General features: G+C 52.3%; 1 protein-coding gene across 4 annotated transcripts; it reads left to right on the top strand.

The window, feature by feature from the left end:
* Window positions 1-885: 885 nt before the first annotated feature.
* Window positions 886-8049, top strand: TVP23C (trans-golgi network vesicle protein 23 homolog C). 4 transcript variants are annotated; one of them, XM_087750788.1, is made up of 8 exons: window positions 886-997; window positions 2304-2386; window positions 2632-2901; window positions 3263-3407; window positions 3905-3994; window positions 5284-5415; window positions 5504-5632; window positions 6607-8049. In XM_087750788.1, exons 1-8 carry the CDS (start codon window positions 986-988, stop codon window positions 6637-6639), a joined length of 894 nt encoding a protein of 297 aa, XP_087606914.1. In that variant the 5' UTR covers window positions 886-985; the 3' UTR covers window positions 6640-8049. The 4 variants fall into 4 exon arrangements, with proteins under 4 accessions (XP_087606914.1, XP_087606916.1, XP_087606917.1 ...); XM_087750789.1 differs by lacking the exon at window positions 886-997 and adding an exon at window positions 1025-1469; XM_087750790.1 differs by lacking the exon at window positions 2632-2901 and having other exon boundaries at window positions 897-997.
* The last annotated feature ends 14365 nt before the right edge of the window (window positions 8050-22414 follow it).

Raw genomic sequence — 22414 nt, 5'->3', positions numbered from 1 at the left:
GAGAGGGATCTGGGGGTTCTGGTCGACAGCAAGTTGAACGTGAGCCAGCAGTGTGCTCTGGCAGCCAGGAGGGCCAGCCGTGTCCTGGGTTGCATCAAGCACTGCATCGCCAGCCGGTCGAGGGAGGGGATCGTCCCGCTCTGCTCTGCACTGGTGCGGCCTCATCTTGAGCACTGTGTGCAGTTCTGGGCCCCACAGTACAAAAAGGACACAAAGAGAGTGTCCAGAGGAGAGCCATGAAGATGGTGAAGGGTTTAGAGGGGAAGCCGTCCGAGGAGCGGCCGAAGTCACTTGGTCTGTTCAGCCTGGGGAAGAGGAGACCGAGGGGAGACCTCATCATCGCGGTCTGCAGCTTCCTCACAGGGGGAAGAGGAGGGGCAGGCGCTGATCCCTTCTCCCTGGTGGCCACCGACAGGACCCGAGGGAAGGGCAGGGAGACCTGCCTGCCGGGGGAGGCCTGGGTTGGACATCAGGAAAAGGTTCCTCACCCAGAGGGCGGTGGAGCCCTGAACCGGCTCCCCGGGGGCAGTCACGGCGCCAAGCCTGACGACATTGAAGAAGCATTTGGACGACGCCCTCAGCCACATGGTGTGAATTCTGGGGTCGTCCCAGGCAGGGGCAGGAACGGGACTCGATGACGCTCGGGGGTCCCTTCCCGCCCAGGCCCTTCCGTGGAGCAGCGGTGCCCGTGGCAGCGCTGTGCTAGCGGCTGGGCTCGATGCTCCTAAAGGCCTCTTCCACCCCGAACGGCCCCACACAGGAGCACCCCGGGGCCGGGGCCGGGCTCCCTCGGGGCACGGCGGGCGGGAGCGGCCGCTGACGCCACCGTGACATCACCGCGGGGGGGGGCGGAGCAGCGCGGCCACGTCTCACGCTCCGTGCCCCCAGCGCGCACGCGCGGGAGGGGAGGTGCGGGGCGGTGCGTCCCGTGATTGGCCCGCGGCGGTGACGCGGCGCGGCAGGCGGAAGCGAGGGGGCTCCCGCCATGCTGCGGCAGGTGAGGCGGCCGGGCCGGGCCGGCGGGAGCGGGGCCGCGGCGGCAGCAGCCGGGCACGGGGCGTGCGAGGCAGACGGGGGCTTTCTGCCGTCATCGGCTGCAGCGCCCGGGGCTGCGCGCCGGGGGTCCGCAACGCGGCGGAACCCGCCCGGCATCGATCCGGACACAGCGAAAGCTCCGGGGCGTTGGATGTTCCGTAGCGCTGGCCTCGGGCGTGGCGGCTGGCGGCCCCCGGGGCCGGGCGCCAGGGAAGGGGCTTTTCGGCACCGCCGGTGCTGTTGTGTCACGTCCGCGCAGGGCACGCGGCAGAGACGTGGCCTGTCCGCGGGGATAGTTCTGCTTCCGTCACCAGCGTGTGCTGCGTCGCTGTTACCATGGCCGGCTCCCGCTGTAACCGCTTCCCGAGGGACCTCCTCCGCACCTGGGGTGCTGTGCTCAGCGTTGGGCCCCTCACCCCCGGAAGGACATGGAGGTGTCAATGGCCAGAGCAGGGCAGCGAGGCTGGGGCAGGGGCTGGAGCCCAAGGCTGGGGAGGAGCGGCTGGGGGAGCTGGGGGTGCTCAGCCTGGAGAAGAGGAGGCTGAGGGGAGCCCTCATCGCTCTCTGCAACTGCCTGAAAGGAGGCTGGAGCCGGGGGGGGTCGGTCTCTTCTCCCCAGGAACAAGCAATGGAACGAGAGGGAACGGCCTCAAGCTGCGCCAGGGCAGGGTTAGGTTGGATATTAGGGAAAATTCTTCCCCCAAAGGGCTGTCAGGCCCTGGCCCAGGCTGCCCAGGGCAGGGGCTGAGTCCCCATCCCTGGAGGGATTTAAAAGCCAGGTAGATGTGGTGCTTAGGGACATGGGTTAGTGGTGGGCTTGGCAGTGCTGGGTTAACGGTTGGACTCGATGGTCTTAAAGGTCTTTTCCAACCTAAACAATTCTATGATTCTAAAATACAGGAGGGTGTGAACCTGTTGCCTGACATAGGAATAGCTTTTTTACAAGGTAATAAGTTCTCTAAGAGGACTGAAGCATAAAGGACCCTAGGCTAGGCTGGGAAGTTAACTGGGTGCAGAAAGGAGCCTAGGACTCATACTGTGAGTTTATGTAGGTTTCATAAAGCAGAAATCAAAACATATAATAGAACAGAATCCAATTACTGCATTTTTTTTCTTTTGTATGTGATTAAATATTCACATTCTTCCCAAATTCATTTTGATCTCAAGGTGCCATGATAATATTCTGGGTAATCAAAACTGTCCCCTCTTGAAGCTGAAAACTGGTTCTTTTTTCCGATATAACTCTTTGCATCTGTTCCCCACTTTAGGACAGCAGTGATGACATTGAGGATGTATCTCTCTTTGATGCAGACGACGATGTATCCAGGAGATCAAAAAAGTCTAAAATAAGGTCAGTGGCCATAGAGAGAGTTTCTAGATGAGCTCTAGGCAGAAGCCTGAGGAAGGAAGGACTGCTGTATTATATCAAAATTGGGACTGGCAAATACCTTCTTTATTTGGTTAGAGGTAATGGAGAGTAACTTCTAGATAACTGAGAGTGCCAATTCCAGAAGCTCAGCTGGAATTTGTAGATCTGTGCCTTCTTGCGTCTGGGCGCCCTCGCATTTCGTACGTGTTTGTCTTTCTGTGTGTAAGGGGTCTGCGCTGGTGCAATGGCTGTGTAACGGGAGGTTCTCACCGTGCGGAGTGCTGGTTCTGGGCTCGGCCGTTATCTCTTCCCCAGTCTTTCTTCTCGAGTATGTTTGGTGCTGCCCCGCTGCCTGCCATGTCCTGGCGTAGTTGGTCCAGCTGCCTCCTTCTGCCCAAACTCCTGCCACAGAGCAGCGTCCGTACGCAGGTGCTGTGCTGCCCCTGGCTCTGTACTGCACGTTTCTGGCCTGGGAACGGCAGAAATCGGACAGAAGGGCAAGTCTGCTGTGTTGAGAAATGTGATCTTTCCTTCAGAGGTATTTCCTCTGTCAGAACCTTTTTAAATTTACCTCATAAAAACTGCCTTACGTTGAACACGAGGTAAAAATCCCTGTCCCTTTCCACCCCAGACTCCTTCTGCACGTGGGATATTGCTGCGTGTAGAATGTGTCTCCTTATGATGAGCTTCTAGTCAGTTTATTTCCCGTATTTTCAGCAGTCGTTGCACACTGGGTTCATGTTATGATGCTGATCCTTATTCTGTGCGTTGGCGGGAGATCGCCTCGGCAATGTCATTTCTTTGAAATCACTTCGGTCTTGTCTGAAAGAGCTGTGACTGTACTGTACTTCATTCCAGGCATCCAGTGGCATCATTTTTCCACTTATTCTTCCGAGTCAGTGCAATAGTTGTTTATCTGCTCTGTGAGCTCTTAACTAGCAGCTTTATTGCCTGCATGGTGACAATTATCCTCCTCTTGTCGTGCGACTTTTGGGCTGTGAAGGTAAGTTCTTCTTACGCTTTTTGTTATTTTTGTCTTGCAATGTAAGAATAATTGAAGAGAGTGATATTCATGTCGCAAAACAAAGTAACTTCTTTGTGCCTTTCCAGCAAAATGATACCCAAGATACCTTCAAGTACTGGGATATATTACAAAGTGTTAATGAAATAACAGTTTTTAAACCTCTGTGTACCTGACTTCTTTTTGAAAATCAAATGGAGAACGTATATTAGACTTCCTTTTAAAGTAGCACAGGCTTTGTTATCAGATCACTTTCAAATCACCAGAAATACGCCTCAATTTATATTATTACAATAATTTGTTATTGTACTGAACATACCAGAAAATAGATTTTTGTGGACATAAGAGCCGTGTAATCTTGTTTTCCCAAACATGAGACAAATGAGCACTGTGGAAAATAGCAACCCAAACAGTTGAACTTTGGCAAATGGTTTCTTTTAGCAGAAGATATAAAGCTCATTGCTTTTCTTCTATTTCAGAATGTCACGGGGAGACTTATGGTTGGCCTTCGCTGGTGGAACCAGGTGGATGATGATGGTAGAAGTCACTGGGTATTTGAAGCCAGGAAGGTAAATTTCTTCTTTTTCTTTTTTTTTTTTTTCCTTCTCTTTTAATTGTTTCTGTTTTATGAAACCCCTATTAATTGGCGGTTATGCTTGTGATGGTAGATTACACAATGTAGACATTTACTTCCAGCCGCAGATCTGTAACCACCATTCAGTAAAGCTGAATGAGCTTTTTGATTGTTGAATTATTGAAAAATTCTCTTGATGTATTGACCTGGCTTAATGTAAGTAACCTAAAAGTTCCACATAAAATGCAGTAAAGGTTCCCACGTCACCTCAGTAATCTACAAGTTTTCTGGTGTGAACTTGGAACAGCTGACGTAGCTTTTGTCTCCTACAGAAAACTCTCGCAAGTAGGAAGAAACGTATAATCGTATAGCATTTGTCATGGCTGTTGCTTTGCCTTTGTGTTCATGATCTCTAGCATCCCATCTGTCAGGCACCTCACAACAGGTCACATATTTACCCTTTTGATCCCTGTCTCTTATCTCTGTGTGTATGGAGCTAATGGCTCGCAGATCTGGAGTGAGGTAAAGATCATTTCCTCGATCACGTGGGAGGTCTGTAGCGGTGTAGGGACTTGAACGTAAACCTTTCTCCAGCTGAGTTTGTGCACGCACTACAGGCACGTGCTTTCTCAAACCTGTGCTAGTTTAGAAAAGCCAGAGCACACTGAGGGAGGGGAGGAAAGGTAACTGAACTGCTGGTGATGCTGCAAATTTAGCCATAAGTTGTTAACCCAGTCCAGGTTTTTTAACTTTTTTAGGCAGAAGTGAGTGCTTGCTTGGGATCTTCTGCTCTCTGAAGACTTTCTAAAATCAACAGCGTGGTGTGAATCGGTGTGTGTGTAAAGAAAAAATGACCCTACTTTGATGCCTAAGAGTATCAATATTTAGTTCTGCCAGTGCTAGAATTAGTGAAATTCTGCTTGTTTGTGCAGTGATTCGGAGGAAGAAAACATTACCCCTTTGGCTGTTTCTAAGCTTTGTAACTGTACCATGCAGTAAATGTCATGTTTCCCAAACTTAACCTTTTAGCCCCAAGCATTCCAAGAGGATTTGATGCTGCTGCCTCCACTGTTTCTGGTAGAAAATTCACAAAAAGGTCCCTTAAATGGAAACATCTTCTGTTGCAGAAAGATCTTTATGTGATGTAGAAATTGATCTTGAAAGCATCCAGTACTGTTGTGTGGAGGCAAAAAATGGGGCTTGCAGATTCTGGACTGTTTTTAATGACAATGTGATCTATACAATGGAGCAGCCTGTTAATCTCCATTTCCTTTTTGCTTCTAGGTATCACCACAAGGGAGTAAAACCTCATCAGAAGCAGAGTCCCGAATTTTCTGGTTAGGTCTAATTACCTGTCCTATGATCTGGGTGATATTTGCTTTCAGCGCTCTCTTTTCTTTCAAAGTGAAATGGCTGGTGAGTTGGCTCCCTCAGCCCAGTAACAGATCTTGCACGTTACAAGTAAGGCGATGTAAATTAGTGACTTTATTTTCCTGTGTCTTAGGCAGTGGTTGTGATGGGAGTGGTGCTTCAGGGAGCCAACCTTTATGGTTATATCAGGTGTAAAGTTGGCAGTAGAAAGAACTTGACAAGCATGGCGACCAACTATCTTGGAAAGCAGTTCTTGCGGCAGGTAAGATTTCCAGGGTTTTGGAAACCCTCCGGTTATATTTCTTGCTGACCATAAACTTCCCTCCTGCCTTGGCATCAAAGGAAAGACTGAAAAAGTTGTTATTTAGAGTTCTGCAGTGGGGCCCTTCACACCTTATTTCCCTGTGAATTTGAGCCCCCTTAGTTAAGTCGCAGAGTAACTTGCTAATTATTGGTATCAAGTTCCATTTGCAGAATCTCGTGAGCTCGTATTATTTGCTGGTGCCAGGGACACGTGCCATAGAAGTTACTGGAATATGGCTGGTATATTGGAAATAAGGAACAAAGTGAAAGTGGTCACAGAGTGAAATAGCTTTTGATAAACTCTGCCGCTTTTGGATAACGCGTTGCTAAATTACTCCTTTCATTGCCCTGCTTCCTCTTCAAGTTGTGCTAGCCACAAAACCACGCATCTGGAGGGAAGTTGCATTGGTCCTTGTGCTTCAGTGCATCGTGACAGCATGCATAGCTGAAAGGGCCGCCACTGCCTTTTATATTCTCTCTCACAACCAACCAGCTCTTCTCAACAGGTCCTTTTCTGCCCCAGCGCTGAGTCCCCGCAGCAGTAGGCACAACTGTCCCCTGTTCCGCTTCTAGGCTGTCGTTTAACTTCTGCTTTTACCGGCTTTCCTGACTGGGGCTGGCTGTGCTACGCAGACAGCTCTGGGGACAGGTGGTTTGGCTGCCACAGGCTTGCAAATGTTTGCTGGAATTATTGTCATGAGTGTGATCAGAAGCTCAAACACTGATAAACCTTTCTTGGCAATCCATGCTGGAGTGTCCTCTTCTGTAGCTCGATTTGCTTCTGAATGCTTTTACCACTGCCGTGGTTAACCAAAGGCCCAGACCAGTCTCAGTCTCTGGCAGAAATGAGTGTCTTGCCCCAGAATCATGGCAGCGAGTCGCATAGTTCTCCTGTACTCCTTTTCTTCTTTTTTTCTGTTTTGCCATCTGCAGAATGTGGCTAAAGAGGACCAAACAGCATCCTGAGTATGGTGGACTCCTCAAGCTAGACCGGATTCACAGTAGTGAACAACAGAGAATGTTGCTCTGACCATGAGATTTGGGAGCTGCAGACATGGGGTGTGAATTAAAAGAAGTAAATAAATTGTGCAAGACTTCAGGTTAACACTCCTAGCAACTTATATTCGATTTTCCACTAGCAGTTTGTGTTTAAGTCCTTTCTTTAGTTTGATTAATTAGAATTAATTTGCCTAAACTTTGAATTAAAAAATATCCTAGGTGGCTGTCATACAGGTTTAGAACTACTGGATGAATTAAGAGAAAATTGCTGGACCTCCTTCTTCAGAAAAACCATGCACAAGCCGAGCCTTCTGTTATCCAACATCTCCCCCAACTCCTCAGGCAGTTGGTGCCTCAAATAGTTCCAGTTGTGAACGTTGCTGCGTTTTGTTCTTGGAGGTCGTTGCTGCTTCTGTTATGAAGTTTAGGTAGCGCTCGTTTGGCTCCGCATCTCGCTCATTCTGTGATTTGAACGGCGCTGAGGTGGTTGCAGTGAAGGACATCTGAAGGAAGCGTTGCTGTTGGCTCGGTGGGAAGATTATTGCAGTCTCATGGGAACTGCAGAAAGCGACTTCTGAGCAGCTCCGGTCTTTTATTTATCTGTAGCATTCTTGGAGGTCTCAGTAACATCTTAAACCCCTGGATTTATGGGAAGTCCCTTTCTACCGGTAGGCCTGCGTCTGTATGGAGAGCGTAGCAAGGGTAAACCCGGTTTATGAGGCTGCAGGCACAATTTCAGAGACAGAGTGAATCTGAGAGCAGTCGTTGTCTGACTAACGCTGTTAAAGCGATGCCATCTGCCGTCGCGTCGGCGCTGCGCAGTAGCATGCGGTCGGTGCCGCGGGTCTTTTTCCCTGGCTGGGAGGGTGTAGGGTGATGTGGTCTGCAGTCTCCTCCCCAGCCCCTCGGCACAGGGGAACGGGGCCGACGGGGGCTTACGTTTCTTGAATCCATGCAGTGTGTGGTCCTGAAGCCGTCCTCCCCCAGGAGTCTGTGGGCTGGAAAAGAAGCCCTTTGTAGGATCGTGAAATGTTGGCCGGCAGAGTTCGCTTAGATGGCAGAAAGTGGTGTGTTTTGTGTGAAAAGCTGTACAAAAGGGGTCAGTTCCTTCTTGTCATGTAATTCTGTTCACGACAGGTTGTGCTTTTGCAGCGGTGGATATTGTAAACTTTGGATGAGGTACTTTGAATTAAAAATGTGGTTTCTTTTTGAATAATGGGTATTGTAAATTGTGGGATTGCATCAACATGATTCCTCTCCCTGTACTGTAGCAATACTTGGGAGCTGTACATTTGTTTAACTCTTTGGACTGATACCTTCCTTTTGTAAATATGTATTTATAAAATCTTGAAATTAAATAATGCTTTGTTTAACCAGCCCAGATAACCCACTCATGACTGAGCTCTATTTATACGCTTTATATTTGTATTTATATTTATACACTGTGTTTTATATTTATAAACTGTAGTTTTAGCAGGGGTTACTTGTCAAGTTACACGGTGGTGTTTAGCGAGCTCTGCCACACTTCTTTCACCCAGGGGTCTTGGACAGTTTTCCCTGTGCAAACACTTCCTTCGTAAACGTGCTGGAGTCGTTATCACGCAGAGCTGAAGTGACTGTCCCTCCGTAAGGCTCGGCTGGAGTGGCTGAGATGCTCCTTCCGAGGGGACTCGAGGGCCCCTCCGCCCAGGTCCTGGCTGGCTCCTGGCAGGTGGCAGCGTGCTCCCGTAAATGCTCGTGCCACCACGTAGCGGGAACTTCCAGTCCCCATTTACGTGGAAGGGATGATTTATTTCTAAGGAATGAGTGTAAACAGGCAAAACGAAGTCAGTCACTGAAGGAAAAGTGCTGCTGCAGCCACGTGGGGACGCGCAACTGCAGCGTCTGGCCCGTGCGGCGCGAGGGAACGGAAATCCTTTCGGCTCCAGTCCGACCAGCCCCCGGTTCGCCGCCGCCGTCGGAGGGATGGCGCTGACCCTGGCACAGCTCCAGCCACGAGGTAGTTGTTTTAAAATGTGTTGAAAGTTTTGGACTTAATATTTATTCTGCTGCTGCCAAAGCTCCCCCCAAACTGCTGGAAAATAGAGAGTGCTTTTCTGGAAGTTGCAGTTTATTTAATCAAGGACAGAGGCATTTATTGGTATGTGCCTTTAAATATAGCCCTCTTCGGCTTATTTTTAGCCTCTTGGCAAACATCCAATCTTCTGCTTCTTTAATCCGGCATTTTATTGCGTTTCTCCATGGTATGGATCAGAACCAAATTTCTTATCGCTGCTCCAGTTGTGTGTGAGTCTCGTTTGATTTTTACTCGCCGTCTGCTGGGGTTTCCTGTGAAGCGGGAGGTGGGAGTTGCCGCAGAACAGGGAAATTCTCTGAATGTGTTGGGTGTTTTGTTTTTTTTTTTTTTTTTTGGCCAGCCTTGGGAATCCACACTAAGCCAGTTTCTGGAGCATTAGCTGGGTAATGGTGGCCCCACCTAAGACCTCCAGGCCTGGGTGGTGGCTGAACTTTCAGGGTTTGCAGAAGTACTCCAAGAGCAATAATAATAAAATACTATTTGCTCTGAAATAGCAAAGTACCCCTCGGCTGTTGCAAGCACAGCTGAAAGGTGGGCTTGAAGCCATCCTCACTGTACAGGCAGAGCCATTTTGAGTCCTCGGAGCATAGTGTCTTGGGCCAGCGGGGAGCTCGCTCGCGGAGCTGGGGACAGAACAGGTCGTGGGGGGCATTTGCTGTCTGCTTTGGGTTGCGTGAGGCCTCATCCCTCCCACAGTCCTAGGGATGAGCCGCTCCTGTCCTAGGCACGAGCTGCTCCGTCGCTTTTGGCCTCAGCGGGGACCCGTCCCTGCTGCTGCCACAGGGTCACCTGTGCAGCCGGCGGGGTGTCCTCAGGGAAGGCACCCGATTTCAGCGGCAGAAGCAATGCTTTTTCTGGCCCCGCGCTTTAACGCATTCCTGTGACGCATCCAGATGTTCTCAAAACACAGAAGCTTTAGAGGTAGTTTTGCCCTGTTGGTGCATCTCCCCTCTGCACTATGCCCCGGCCCGGGGGAGAACCACAGGGAGGGACGAAGGAGGGATGCCGAGTGCCTGCGGGCGACCTGGCCCCGGCACTTGGAGCCAGTCTGTCTTTTCCTCCAGAGATTTCTTGGAGACTTGCTGGGCCCGGAGGGCTGCAGGGAAAGGTCTATTGTGGTTGCTTGGCAGAGGCGACGGTCAGCCCTGCTTATATGGGACAGGACATCCCAGCTGGTATTTCCTGAACAAAAAGCTGCGGTGACTAATGGAGAGTGACCTTTGGGGAGACCAAAGGGAGCGGGGATGTGGGTGAGGAGGGTGGATGTTGGCCAGGACCCAGCGCTGCTTCCAGGGCTCCTGGCAGGAAGGAATTTCTCGCTTCCCTCCTGCCTTTCCCTGCAAACAGCCCCAATTTGGCAGTGGGCGTCCCTTCCCACCCTGCAAACCCACGGCAAACCGAGAGCCTCCCCACCGCCCTGGTAAGACAGACGAAGGGTAGAGAGAAAGGAAACGCTATTTCTGTTTTACTGATAGCACCATTTTTATACCACAGAGGACACGCGGGCCCGTCGTTATCTGCCTGCGTGTGCCGAAAGCAAACCGGGCGTGTTGAATGCGATTCCAGTTCCTTCCTATCCTCTCCAGTGCCAGCGCGTGGCTCGGGGCAGCTGATGTCGGGGACGCGCTGCGCTGGCTTCTGCCGCTCAGCCACAGGCTGCAGCGCTTGGCTGCTTGAATTTCCCTCCTGTTTCTCGGGAGGCATCGCCTTTGGGTACCGCTGTGGGGACAGCCTCCTCCTCGGCTCGCAGCAGGTACGTGTGCCCCCAGGCCTGCCTTGAAGCTGTGAGAACGGCTCTCTGGGTCAGACTGAACCCATCAAACCCAAGGTTTGTCTTGAGCTAATTCCGTGTGCCTTGCAAAGACTGTATGGAAATGGCAAACTCGCAGCCACGCTCCCAGGAACACCTTTTGTACCTCCGCAGGTTTGCGGCTCCCTCTGTGTCACCTGACGGATTTTGCTGCCATTAATTTGACCGATTCCTTTCTGAGCCCACGCAGACTTCTAATATTGGCAGCGTCCTGCGGCAGAGAGCTCCACAGGTTAACACTGGCCGGGGAAAGATGCTTCACATCTCGTTCGTGTGGAACCTGCCTCCAACTTAATTTGGTGCCCGTCTGGTGAGGGAAGGGAAGGCCAGGGGTGTTCTGTGTTCGCACCGAACGTGGCAGAGAGACACTGGGTTTTGCATTAAGTGTGGGGTTTGAAATCCCCAGCCGGACTGAAACTGCTGTTGGGATCCTCCTGGATCAGCTTGCTGAAGATCCAGGCTGTCCTCTCTCAAAAGCCACCAGCTCACGCGACAGTGCCGGGGAGCAGTTCGCATCCTCCAGGATAGGGATTACTGTTTGCCGGGCTGTGTCCCAGCAAGGTCACAGGTTTTACTGGGGTAAAGATGTGCAGGAGGACATTGTGGCCTCATGTCCAAGAGGACCTTTGTAAGGAGACGGTTGAGCAATTGGACCTCAAGAGAAGATCTGGGATGTGGGGAGATGTGGGATTCCCTAGCTCTTCCAAGTATCTTTGTTTCTTTTCTTATCCTGGCAGGGCTGAGGATGACTCAAATGCTCTGCAAGGACTGGAGGGTGCTTTGATGCCCGGCAAGGAAAGCGAGCCAGCGCGAGAAGGAGCAAGCAAGCCTGGGGCTGAGACGCTATTTTTAATTCATTTACATGTTTTGGGCTAATCCCAGCTCTGTGCCTGATACTTTACTGGGGCAAGCAGCAAGACGATATATGGTTTTCCGATGATACTCAGAACGGCTGGCAGGGGTTGTCCCCGTTTCTCCAGATGGGTAACAAGGAGCAAATGCCCCAAGCCTTGCAGAGCCGCCGGGCTGGGCTGGGGCTGAGCAGGTCCCTCGCAGGGCAGGAGCCGGCCCTGGGGAGGCAGTGGGGCAGGACGAGACGAGACAGGGTGTTCCTTACAGCGGGCAGGCTGTGGCTTCCCCGGGGTGATGGCGAAGGACAGGAGTGACCCCAGGGTGCGGAGCACCCAGGGACACTGCTGCCAGCCTCCCCCAGCGCTGCCCAGCATTCGCAGCATGAAGTGAACCCCGGGGTGACCGCGGGCACCCAGTCCCTGCAGCACCCTCCTCGCCCAGCTGCCCCCTTTGCACTCAGAATTAGCCGCCTGTTTGAGCCCAGGCACAGCTTCCACTCATTCTTTATAGCAGGAGGGTTTCCCAAGAGGGGCGGGTTCCTGCAAGCCCGGGGCTTTGTGTGTCTCTGTTGCAAAGTCCTGCACGCCTGGGGTTTCAGTTTTTAGCGATGCACTAGTGAGATGAAAGAGCAGGGTCTCTGCTAGGCATCTTTTATGCTGCTGACAAGCAGCATCTGCTGCAGCAGGTCGGTGGGGCCTGTGCACAGAGTTGGCCAAGTTCAAACTCATGGAAAAGGGGGTTCATTTTGACTCTCCTAAAGACACAATCCCGCAGCAGATTCTGTTAGCGTTATGGCTGTCTCCTGGGCTTTCAGAGCATAGTGACGCATCGAGTGAGCAGTTTTTATATCCTCAGGTAAAAGCAGAAGCGTTTTTCTGTGTTGTCCTGCTTCCTTCTGTTTCCTTGCAGAGGAACTCTGCACGCTCTAAGGGCAGCAGTCGGCATGCCAGAGCAAGCCTGCGATACCCAGCCGGTGGGTACGGCTCAAATCCCAGGGGTTTCTGGAGCCCCAGAGATGAGCAGGAGGATGGTTGCGTTTCCCTGTGACAGAGCCTGGGAAGGGAAGCGTCTCACTTTCCTAAGGGATATTTGAAGAGGAGAAGGAGGAGACAGTATTTAAAGCACAGAAAGCAAACTACAGTGTAGTACAAGGGAGAAATGGGCAGCAGAGGTGATTTTAGGCAGGGAAGCTTAGGGCCATAGGGTAGAGGCTATGGAGCTATAGCCCTCTAAGGTCGTGTCCTCCTTCGAGGACATGGTTTAGTGGTGGACTTGGCAGCGCTGGGTTAACAGTTGGACTCGATGATCTTAAGGGTCTTTTCCAACCTTAACGATTCTGTGATTCTATGTCACGCTACTGAATTATCTCTTGCGCAGACGAACGAGATCTACTTCAAATAGCTGGGATTGTTTGTATTAAAATGGCCACTCTGGGTCATGCCAAAGGTCGCTGTAGCTCAAAATCCAGCTTCTGACCCTGCTTGATGATGCTGATGCTAAGGAAACGGTGATATAAAACAATGGTGCCCTTCTTGCGCCTGCTTAAAGTCTGGCAGTCTGGGGAGCAGGATCTCAAAGCCTGTATCTGCAGCATCGTTTCTAACAGCTATGAACTTGTCTTGGGACTTAGTGGCATCCAAACCCTCCCATGGCAATGGGTTTCATCCAGAAAGGACGTGTTCCCCTTTGGTGACCTTCCCCTGGTACGAAAACTCCTATTTTATTCCCATCCTTTGTTATGGATTTTTTCACAAACTATTAATTTGTAAATTACCCAATTAATGGCTCTTAATGCCAGATCGTCTCATCCCCCAGCTGCTTGCTACATATTTCAAAGAGCTCGAACATTTGCCGGGGGGACTCCCCTCAGCAAAAGGCACATTGATGCTCTTCAGCTGTTTCTTATCTCTGCGAATCCCAGTCTGTAGAAGTCCAAACAGTTTGCTCAACGTAGGAGTTGGATTTTCTGGTTTGTTGTTCCTCATACTCCTTCCAAAATCCCTAAAAAACCCCCACTTTGCCACCTTCCACCATCCGGCAGCAGGAGAAGCAGCCGGTTTGTCTGGGGATTAGCAGCTCGGTGGGTTCATCCCTGAGCCCTTTGGACTGCTCCTGGAAACCTCCCCGGCCTGCTGAGTTATTCCTCTTCGTGCTGCCAGCTTGCGCAAACCTCCTTCTATTTAGTTCATTTTGGGCGAGTTCTTTAGATTTTTTTTTTCCTCTTTTTTTTTATTTCAGTCACAAAGCAATGTGTAAACAACTCCACAGTAACCACTGGAGTACATGAGTCATTTAGCTCTGCTGCCACAGGACATACTCACTTGCTCTTGCCTACTGTTATGTTTCCAGATTAAAGGAGGTTTTAGTTGCTGAGATGGCTACTCACAGTTTCCTACTGAGTGTACCGATGTTGAGTCTGGCCCTTTTTTCACTGTTTGTATGACTTCTCCCCCGTTAGATAGCTCCTCCACCCAGTGGGACCTTCCCCGCTTGTCATCTGTCCCCTCTGCTTGTAAGGTTTAAAACTCCGTAAGTTTGTTTTAACTAGTAGCTGGTTTATATTTTGCTTTTGTTGGAGCCTTCCCTTGCATCCAGACCCTGTTTCAGAAGGAATTTGAATCGTGTACCAAAACTGCCTCAGGTCTCGGGAACTTCCATACCCGCTTCCCAGCATCCGAGAGCCCACCAGACTGGAGCTGCCCAAACCCACTGCGGGCAGAAGTCCCGACCCAAAAGCTCACCTGAAATCTTTGGATGAGGAAGAAACTAAACACCCTTTGCACAGCTCTTGGGTACGTGAGCCCTTGATTTCTCATGTTTTAAATTGCAGGGTCATGCCCAGAAGGGCCACAACGATGACCCGAGGGCTGGAGCACCTCTGCTGTGGGGACAGGCTGAGAGCTGGGGGTGCTCAGCCTGGAGAGGAGGAGGCTGCGGGGAGACCTCATTGCGGCCTTGCAGTGCTTAAAGGGGGCTCAGAAGAAAGATGGGGGCAGACTTTTTAGCAGGGCCAGTAGCGATAGGACAAGGGGGAATGGTTTTAAACTGAAAGAGGGGAGATTCAGACTGGATATAAGGAAGACATTTTTTACGCTGAGGGTGGTGAGACAGTGGCAGGGGTTGCCCAGAGCGGTGGGAGATGGCCCATCCCTGGAAACATTCAAGGCCAGGCGGGACGGGGCTCTGAGCAACCTGATCTGGGTGAAGATGTCCCTGCCCGTGGCAGGGGGATGGACTGGGTGGGCTGGAAAGGTCCCTGCCATCCCAAAGCGTTCTGTCATTCTGTGATTCTATAAGTTTGGTTTAATTAGGATCTGGACTGGAGAGAGGAGGGGATGGGGACTTTGCATGGATCCTGCTCCGTCCCCAGCTCAGGGAGCAGATCGTCATCGCTGGGGTCCGGCCGGTAGCTGGGGCAGGAGAGCGGCACGGGTCTGGTTGCAGGTTGGGGGATCTGGCAGTGACCCCTGGGGTGTGGTGCTTTCCTCAGGCGTCAGGAGCCGTGACTTCGGCTTCAACCCCCAGAGCTCTGCCGCTGCTGTGAGCGGGGCCCCCCAAATCCCGCTGCTCCCAGCTGCTGCAAGAGCAGCCTCAGCAGAACGGGAGGAAAACGTGGGATCTGTAACATCCCTGTGGGTTTTTCCTCTCCGCTTGCAGTGGGGTGGGGAGTGCAGCATCCCCTGGGGTGCTACCAGGCTGGGCAGCCTTTAGGGGACATTAAACCAGCCTTTTCGTTAGCACCTGGCCACTGATCCCCTGGACAAAGGCTCTTAATCCCCCATGGCCCTTGTGTTTAAGGGCAGCATCAGCACACATCTGGAGCAGCACCGCTGGGCTGACCCTGCTGTCGGGTCCCTCCAGCGCCGACAGCCTCTGTGTGACGCAGATGTCGGTCCATCCCTCTCTGGTCTAAACCCGTATGGCGGCAGAGGGAGCTCTTATGCTTTTTCTTTTAATTAATTAAATAAATTAAAAAAAAAAAAAAATGGAGCAAAGAAAGTTTTCTGGAAGGGCTCGCTGGAAAAGCCTCCCAGGATCAACCCTGCGATGTGAGAAGCGCCAGGAGCACCCAGCCAGCCCGGCGCATCCCGTGCGAGCATGGGACCGCGGTGGGAAGGATGTCACCTCCCCGGGCGTCACCCCTGGCTGCGGCCGCCCGTCCTCCCGCGCCTCGCGGAGGGGTGACAAAGAGGAAAACAATAACCGAAACCACCTCTCCTTCCGTTAGCGCTCCCTCTGAGCTTTCTGGGGCCGAGCGGGGATATAACGGGAACATGATTTCACCGCCCTGGTGTTATGGGGTGGTGTGAGCAACCACTGGAGTTGGAAAAAGTAAGTAAAAAGCAAGTTTATTCCCAGCTGGGTGTGTGTGTGGGACCAGCCGGCTGGGTTGTCTCCTCAAACAGACCTTGGGACTGTCCCAATTCTGGGGAAAAAACTCTGATTTAAATAAATGCTTCCTAGGAAGTGATCCAGCCCTGTGCCCGGCTGGGTCCAGCACCCCTCCCCAGGGCGTGGGCTGGGGGTCCCCGGAGCAGCGCTGTGGTGTGCACGGGGTTTGGGGCGTAGGGATGGACAGCCCTGCCAGCTCCCGCTCCGGGTTCCTTGGCTCGGAGCACAGCCTCTTGCTCCGGGTCCTGGGAATCGTCCTCTTGGCGAGCACCTTGGCGAGGATTTGACTTGGGGCCCCTAAAGCTGAGCCGAGCTGCGCCACATCCACCAGCGTTTAGCGCTCTGGCACCTGCCGAGGTTAACAAAACTAAACCATCTTGGCTTAGTTTTGCTCCCAGAAACCAGAAGGGAATTTTACCATTGGTTTTAGTGGGAGCTGCCAGGTTTAATTGTTGGACACCACAATAAAAAATCATGTCTACTGCTTCCAGGCTCAACCATCTATCATCAATGCTTTGAAGCAGCAGCTAAATGCTTTCTCTGCCATTCAAACGATGACATTTTGGGATGATAGGACATGGGGGACAGGATAGCCTGGCACCAGTGGCTGCCGGGTCACAGCCCCCAGAGCAGGAAAGTGCAGCAGCATCATGCGGGTGCGCTTAACCTGGCCCAGTGCAAAGCAAAACAGATCAACCCCATCTTTTTTGTGCTGGATTCAGCTTTACTTTTCATGGGCAGGGATGGGGAAGGTGATCCCGTGATCCGTGACCGGGTGGTGATGAGGGGTAGTGCAGAGCCAGGGCAGCAGCTCGCACCCTGCGCAGCCCACGCCGTGTGCTGGCCCCCCGCTGCGGTGATGCTGCGGTGTGCAACGCTGCTCCCCGGCACGTCTGTCCCAGCTCAGTGGCTTTCCTCAGCTGACAACCGTGGGGCTGTGATGCCTTTTTGCAGCACAGCCCTGAGCCCAGGTCCCTGGAGCCCTTGGAAAGGTCCTTGGGAAGGGCCCGGCTCCCTTAGGTCCTTCCCAAGCTTCCCACTTGCAGCACTGGGTCTGGCTGGTTTTGCTGGTGGGTGAGGAACAGCTGTCACCTGCTCAGCAACGTTTCAGTGCAGAGCCACGCTTTCAAATCCCCCACCCCTCATCAGGTCTGCATATCCCCCTGCCGCGGCCCGTTCCTACCCGCAAACCCAAACCCATCATGACCTGGTTTTGCAGTTGCTCCTCATCCCTCGTGCTCCAGGCAAACGGTTCGGCCCCTCTACTCGGGTGGTCTCACCGAGAGACGTCAAGTACAAACATCCCCAGTGTAATTTTTGGCAACGTCGAAGTTTCTGGCTTCAGATATATCAACAGGACTTGTCATTACATTTAGCTGCTTTCCCCTGCCCTTGCTCCCACAAGACCCTGAAGTGCTCTTACATGATTTTAGGATATCCACAAAACAACCAACCTGTTATCTAGGCCTTGGATTTCAGTTTTACAAGGCGCGACCGCAGTTTGCACACTGCAGCCTCGCCCGGCTGACATCCCCATCCCCCCAGAGCCCCGCAGCACCCTCATCCTCATCCTCACCCTCATCCCGCACCAGCGTGGCAAACACCGGGACCCATGCGTGTCTCATGACTGCTGCTCGCTCAGGTCTCTCTCCAGGCACGGGGCCACACGTAGATGTGTGTGTGTAATGCAGGGGTTGGGCTCGGTAGGGTTTGGGGGTTTATATTTTTCTTAAAAGACGCAAGAAATTATTTCCTCTCCCCTGTGACCTGGTGCCATCACCACACACGGATGGCTGTGGATACCAACACTGATGAAAACAGCGGCACCCTGCCCTCCTCCCACCACTACAGCAACTGGGCTGAACCCTGAATTCTTGGTCTTCAGCCCCAAGTTTGAGGTCTCTTTTTTTAGCAGGCATGACACTACATTAGCCGCAGAGGACTTTGCAAGCTTCCCATCCAATTTATGTCAGCGCCACAGGCAGCTTGCTGCCCGTCCCGCAGCTCGCTGGCCTTGCTGAGCACGAGCAATATCGGGTATTTGCACTGACCATAGAATCATGGAATTGTTTAGGCTGGAAAAGACCTTTAAGCTCATCAAGTCCAACCGTAGTTAGGTGGAGGCTTGGGTAAGGGACTGGAGCCGCCCAGGAGCTGTGGCAGGTGAGCAGGGAAGGAGTTGCCACCTCTGGGCTGGGCTGAGGCCCTTGCTGGCACAGATCTAAGGTGGCTGGCGAGGAGTCTGGGACCTTCTCCGACCGAAATCCCCGTGTGCTGGGATCCCCGCTGTCACGTCTTCACCAGCACCTTGACCACCGGGTGATGGCCGTCAGGGACAGCCCCCAGCTTACAGCTGCTTTAGCTGCTGAAACTGCAGCAGAAGCTGGGACCTGGAGCTGAATGGACATGTCCTACAGGACAGCCTGCAGGGCCACAGGACAACACTGGCAAAAGAAAGAAAATTAATTCCCTTCTCAAAGCTAAAGGAAGGCTGCCCTGTGCCCAGATTTTCAGTGCTTATTGGCACTGTGGTAATGCCCACCAGACCCAGCCCTGTGCAACGCACGTGGGCACCCCACAGACACTAGAAGTAAAGATGGCTCCTGGCCAGAGCAGAAAGTGATTCTGGATTCCTTGGGCAGGAGGAAGGAGCCCTGCAAGGGCTGCAGTTGACAGGACTTTCTTTTTGCAATATTGGTTTGTATCCACGTTAAAAATTCAGACTCTCTTTCCTCAGGGTTGTTGTTCTTCTTGGAAATACGTGACTTCAGGGCTTGAGAAGGATCAGAGGGGCTTTTTCTCTAAAAGAGATGATGACTAGAAAGCCCAGGCATGTCCCACTTGACTGCCTCCCCCAAAACACGCAGCAGCAGCAGGCCCTGGCCCAGGCTGCCCAGGGCAGGGGCTGAGTCCCCATCCCTGGGGGTATTTAAAAGCCAGGTAGATGTGGTGCTTAGGGACATGGGTTAGTGGTGGCCTTGGCAGCACTGGGTTAACAGTTGGACTTGATGATCTTAAAGGTCTCTTCCAACCTTAATGATTCTGTGATTCTCTGCTTGCAGCCTGCTTCCCCCTGGGGAGGGGACCGTGCAGTCACTGGTTATCCTGCATTTCACCCTCAACTGAGTGAGTCTCTTTCATGCAGGAAAATCAAAGCCCCGTACCAGAGCCAAACACACCAGGTTATTGAGCCCTTCAAATTAAAAGTGTCTCAAGCATAAAACTCACCTAGCTGAACTAGAAATCAAGCCTCTGCTTTCAGGCAAAGCAAGCTTGCATACTTATGAATCACCCCTTCCTTGCTTAATCATTTTGTATTAAGGACATCTTAAAATGAATGTACTCAAGTCGAAAAGTCCATTACAAATGAGAGTCCGAATGACTAAGGGAGGATTTTACATCTGCATCCAAGTTTGCAAGCAAATATGGGCATTTGTAGGAAGAGCAGTCATCCTCCAAATATTTCTGCAAAAAAAAAAAAAGCCCAGGCGGGGAATGACTAATGGGAGCGGGCAGGAATGGGCTGATCCGCGCAAGCGCCGGGCGAGGAGCCCGCCAGGAGTGGGGCTGGAGCCGCCTGCCTCCACCTTGACCTATGCAAATCTGGTTGGGTGAAGGCAGATTTCTTAGGAAATAAAATTTTCCCTGCTTTCTGGTGGCCCTTTGCCAAGCAAAGAACTCAGAGAGGAAAGTGTGCAGCAGCCCAGCGCCGTGGCAGTGCTTTGGTTCAAAGGGCTTGTGCTGTGCTGGGGACCGCGACAGTCGGTGGGATTGCAAACGGAGGGTGTCCTCTGCTTCTCAAACACCAAGTCTGCCTTTTTTTTCCTGCTGAGAAAGTCCTTATAAAATATTGGCCGTGCTCAGGACACTCCGGCAGCAGTAAGCAGGAGGAATTCAACTTTCTGCACTTTCTCTGCAGCAAGGTGTTCAGGGGCTGGGATCGCCGTGGGGCTGGGGGACAGGGGAGCTGGCACCCCGGGGCAGTCCCGTAGGGCAGGCACGAGCAGAGCGCGTCCGACCGTATTCCTCCATGAGAGCAGGAGAGAGAGACTTCGTGTCAGAGCAGCACCACACGCCTGCGGCTCACCTGGCGGGTTGCAAAGCCCTTGGTGTCCCGATGCACGGGAGGGACATGCATCCAGTCCAGATGGAGATTTGCTGGCTCAGAAACTCCTCTTTGCAGGCAGTGCTTGGGTAAACCCGCTGGTGGCAGAGGGCAGGGCTGCCCAGCAATTTGCTCATGTCTCATGCATGCACTGTGCCAAAGCAGGACGTGCCAAACACCGGCCATGGTGACCAGCTGCCCCGCTCTGGCAGCGGCTTGGCTCCGCGCTCGCTCCCCTCCCTGCGCACGCACCCACCTGCCTGGAGCTCGCTCCGAACATAATTGCTCCCAGGGAAAGCTGGTTTGGGAACAGGTCGCATCTCTGTCTTGGATGCTGAAGCTTGGAAGGTGGCGTACACATTGTCCAGGGGATCCGTGCCCAGTTGGGACTTGGAGCCAGGCAGAGGGCACCCCGCAGAACGGGACTCTGGTGCTACTGTCCCCCCACAGCAGGAGCTTCCCGGTGGCATGCAGACCCTTGCAGCACTTGATAAAAGCCACTTTATTCATCTCCTCCTGGCTTTTGTGGCAACTGTAATACCTGACGGCCACGGATAGACACCCTCAGGCATGCAAGGACTCAGCAACAGCCCCGAACACGCCAGGACGGGGAAGCCCGAGCAGATGGCACTGGTGTCCGCACAGCAACCACCGCCCAGATGCCTGGTGTTGGACACGCACAGATGCACAGAGGCACAACCGGGCACTAAAAAGCATTACAGCGGGGATCCCCGCTGGGCTACGGGGCGTGCACCCCACACCCAACGCATCCTCCCTGCTTTGGGGTGTGCTCACACGCCTGTGCACACACACACGTGTGTTCTCCACAGCAGCCAGTTATTTTTTTGCACGGCCGTGGCTGCTGTGAATTTTTGAACCAAAGGCAAGATCTGTGCTCTGGGCTGTCAGCAGATCCTCGGGGAGGTCTAACAGCCTCCAGCTGCAGAGGATGAGCTCAGCACCAGCCGGGCCGAGTGAGCCTCCACCTTTCACGAGCCCTGGAAGCTGGGATGGAGGTTGCTGCCGTTCTCATCAGGCAGTTTTTCAACTTCAAATAAGCTTCACTCTGTTCCTCGCCCACTCGGGTCCTGGGTGCTGCCAAGTGAGGGGGGTTTCATGGCCATGCCCTGTGCAGCTCTCATGGATTTGCTATGGATTTCATGGATTTTTGAACTTCGGCGACTGCTTAACTTTGGCTCAGTGATACCCAAAGGTGCGGAGGCACCGGGATCTTACAAGCCCCAGTGGGGTGAATAATTGCAGTGAGCTGGCACAGCCAACCCCTGCCTCCTGAGCATCCTCCTCCCAGCCTGGGAGCACCCTCAGACCCAGATGTGAGCTCCACAGCTCGGGTCTCTCCTAGTCGAAATATGTATTCGAAGGAAATTCCAGCTCAGACCCCTCCTGGCAAAGCTCTCTGGCTCTGCTTTTGTGGTTTGAGCACACAGGACCTCTGACTTACAGCTGCAAATATCTTGTAGTTATACAAGAGGAAGCAGCGTAGCTAATGTGCATGGGAATTATCCCATGTCCTAAAACTTTGCCGGGCCTGGAAGCCATCTGTGTGACCCTTCCCGGGGTCAGAGGTGAGACATTCCGTTTTTCCTGTGTCATTCGGAATAAAAAGCAAAATATTGGCTGGTGCTCGCAGCCCTGCGAGACGCTAAGTACGTGTGTCAGGACGCTGCGAGCTATTTTCTTTAAACATGATTTAGCAATGCGAAAGCGTGTCCAGCAAGCAGCCGCCGAGTCCTGCGAACACATGGCTGGGGGACGTGTCACGGTCCGTCAAGGAAAGGACAAAAGAAAATGAGCACAACCGAAGGGCTGAAACCTTGCAAGTCTCCAGGACACAGCAGCTGCAAGGGGAAATAGTAACGATCTCAGTGTCTGGAGCGAATTTAAAATGCAGGACATGGATACAAAACCATCGAAGTGCTGGCTAGACACTTAACTGCTGTAAGATGTGCATTTATTGCAATTCATAACATATATATCCTCGCTCGTAGTTGAACAGTATCAGTCATTAGCAACTGGGGTGGTCAGTTTAAATTAACTGATTTAAAATTTAATCATTTAATTTGAAACAACCCATTGCAGGTGAAGTCAAGCCCACCTAATTTTGACCCTATGGACCGCCCATGAGCATCTCTCGGGACACCCACCCATAGGGGAGACCCAAGGAGTCACAGCACCCCAGGAGCTTGAGATGTCCAACTCAGGGCAAGACAAACCACCTCCCAAAGAGCCTGTTTCTCCCCAGTTAGAATAGAATAGAATAGAATAGAATAGAATAGAATAGAATAGAATAGAATAGAATATTACTTTTAATATTTAATTACTCAGGATGGAGCTGTGCATCTCCTCGCTGCACTTTTTCCCACCAACACATGCGCACCCTGGGGACGTGACGATATATCAGGGCACGTCCCGACTTTCCAAGAAAGGTCCTGCCCCTGCTCCCTGCGGTGGGCTCTTTGGGGGAAGACCTGGCTGGTTGTGTAGT

The sequence above is a fragment of the Nipponia nippon genome, unplaced genomic scaffold (genome assembly GCF_047370975.1).
Source record: "Nipponia nippon isolate SJK-2023a ecotype South Korea unplaced genomic scaffold, ASM4737097v1 scaffold_14, whole genome shotgun sequence".
NCBI lineage: Eukaryota > Metazoa > Chordata > Aves > Pelecaniformes > Threskiornithidae > Nipponia > Nipponia nippon.
The sequence above is the reverse complement of the archived record's forward strand: the minus strand, read 5'-3'. Positions and strand labels throughout refer to the sequence as shown.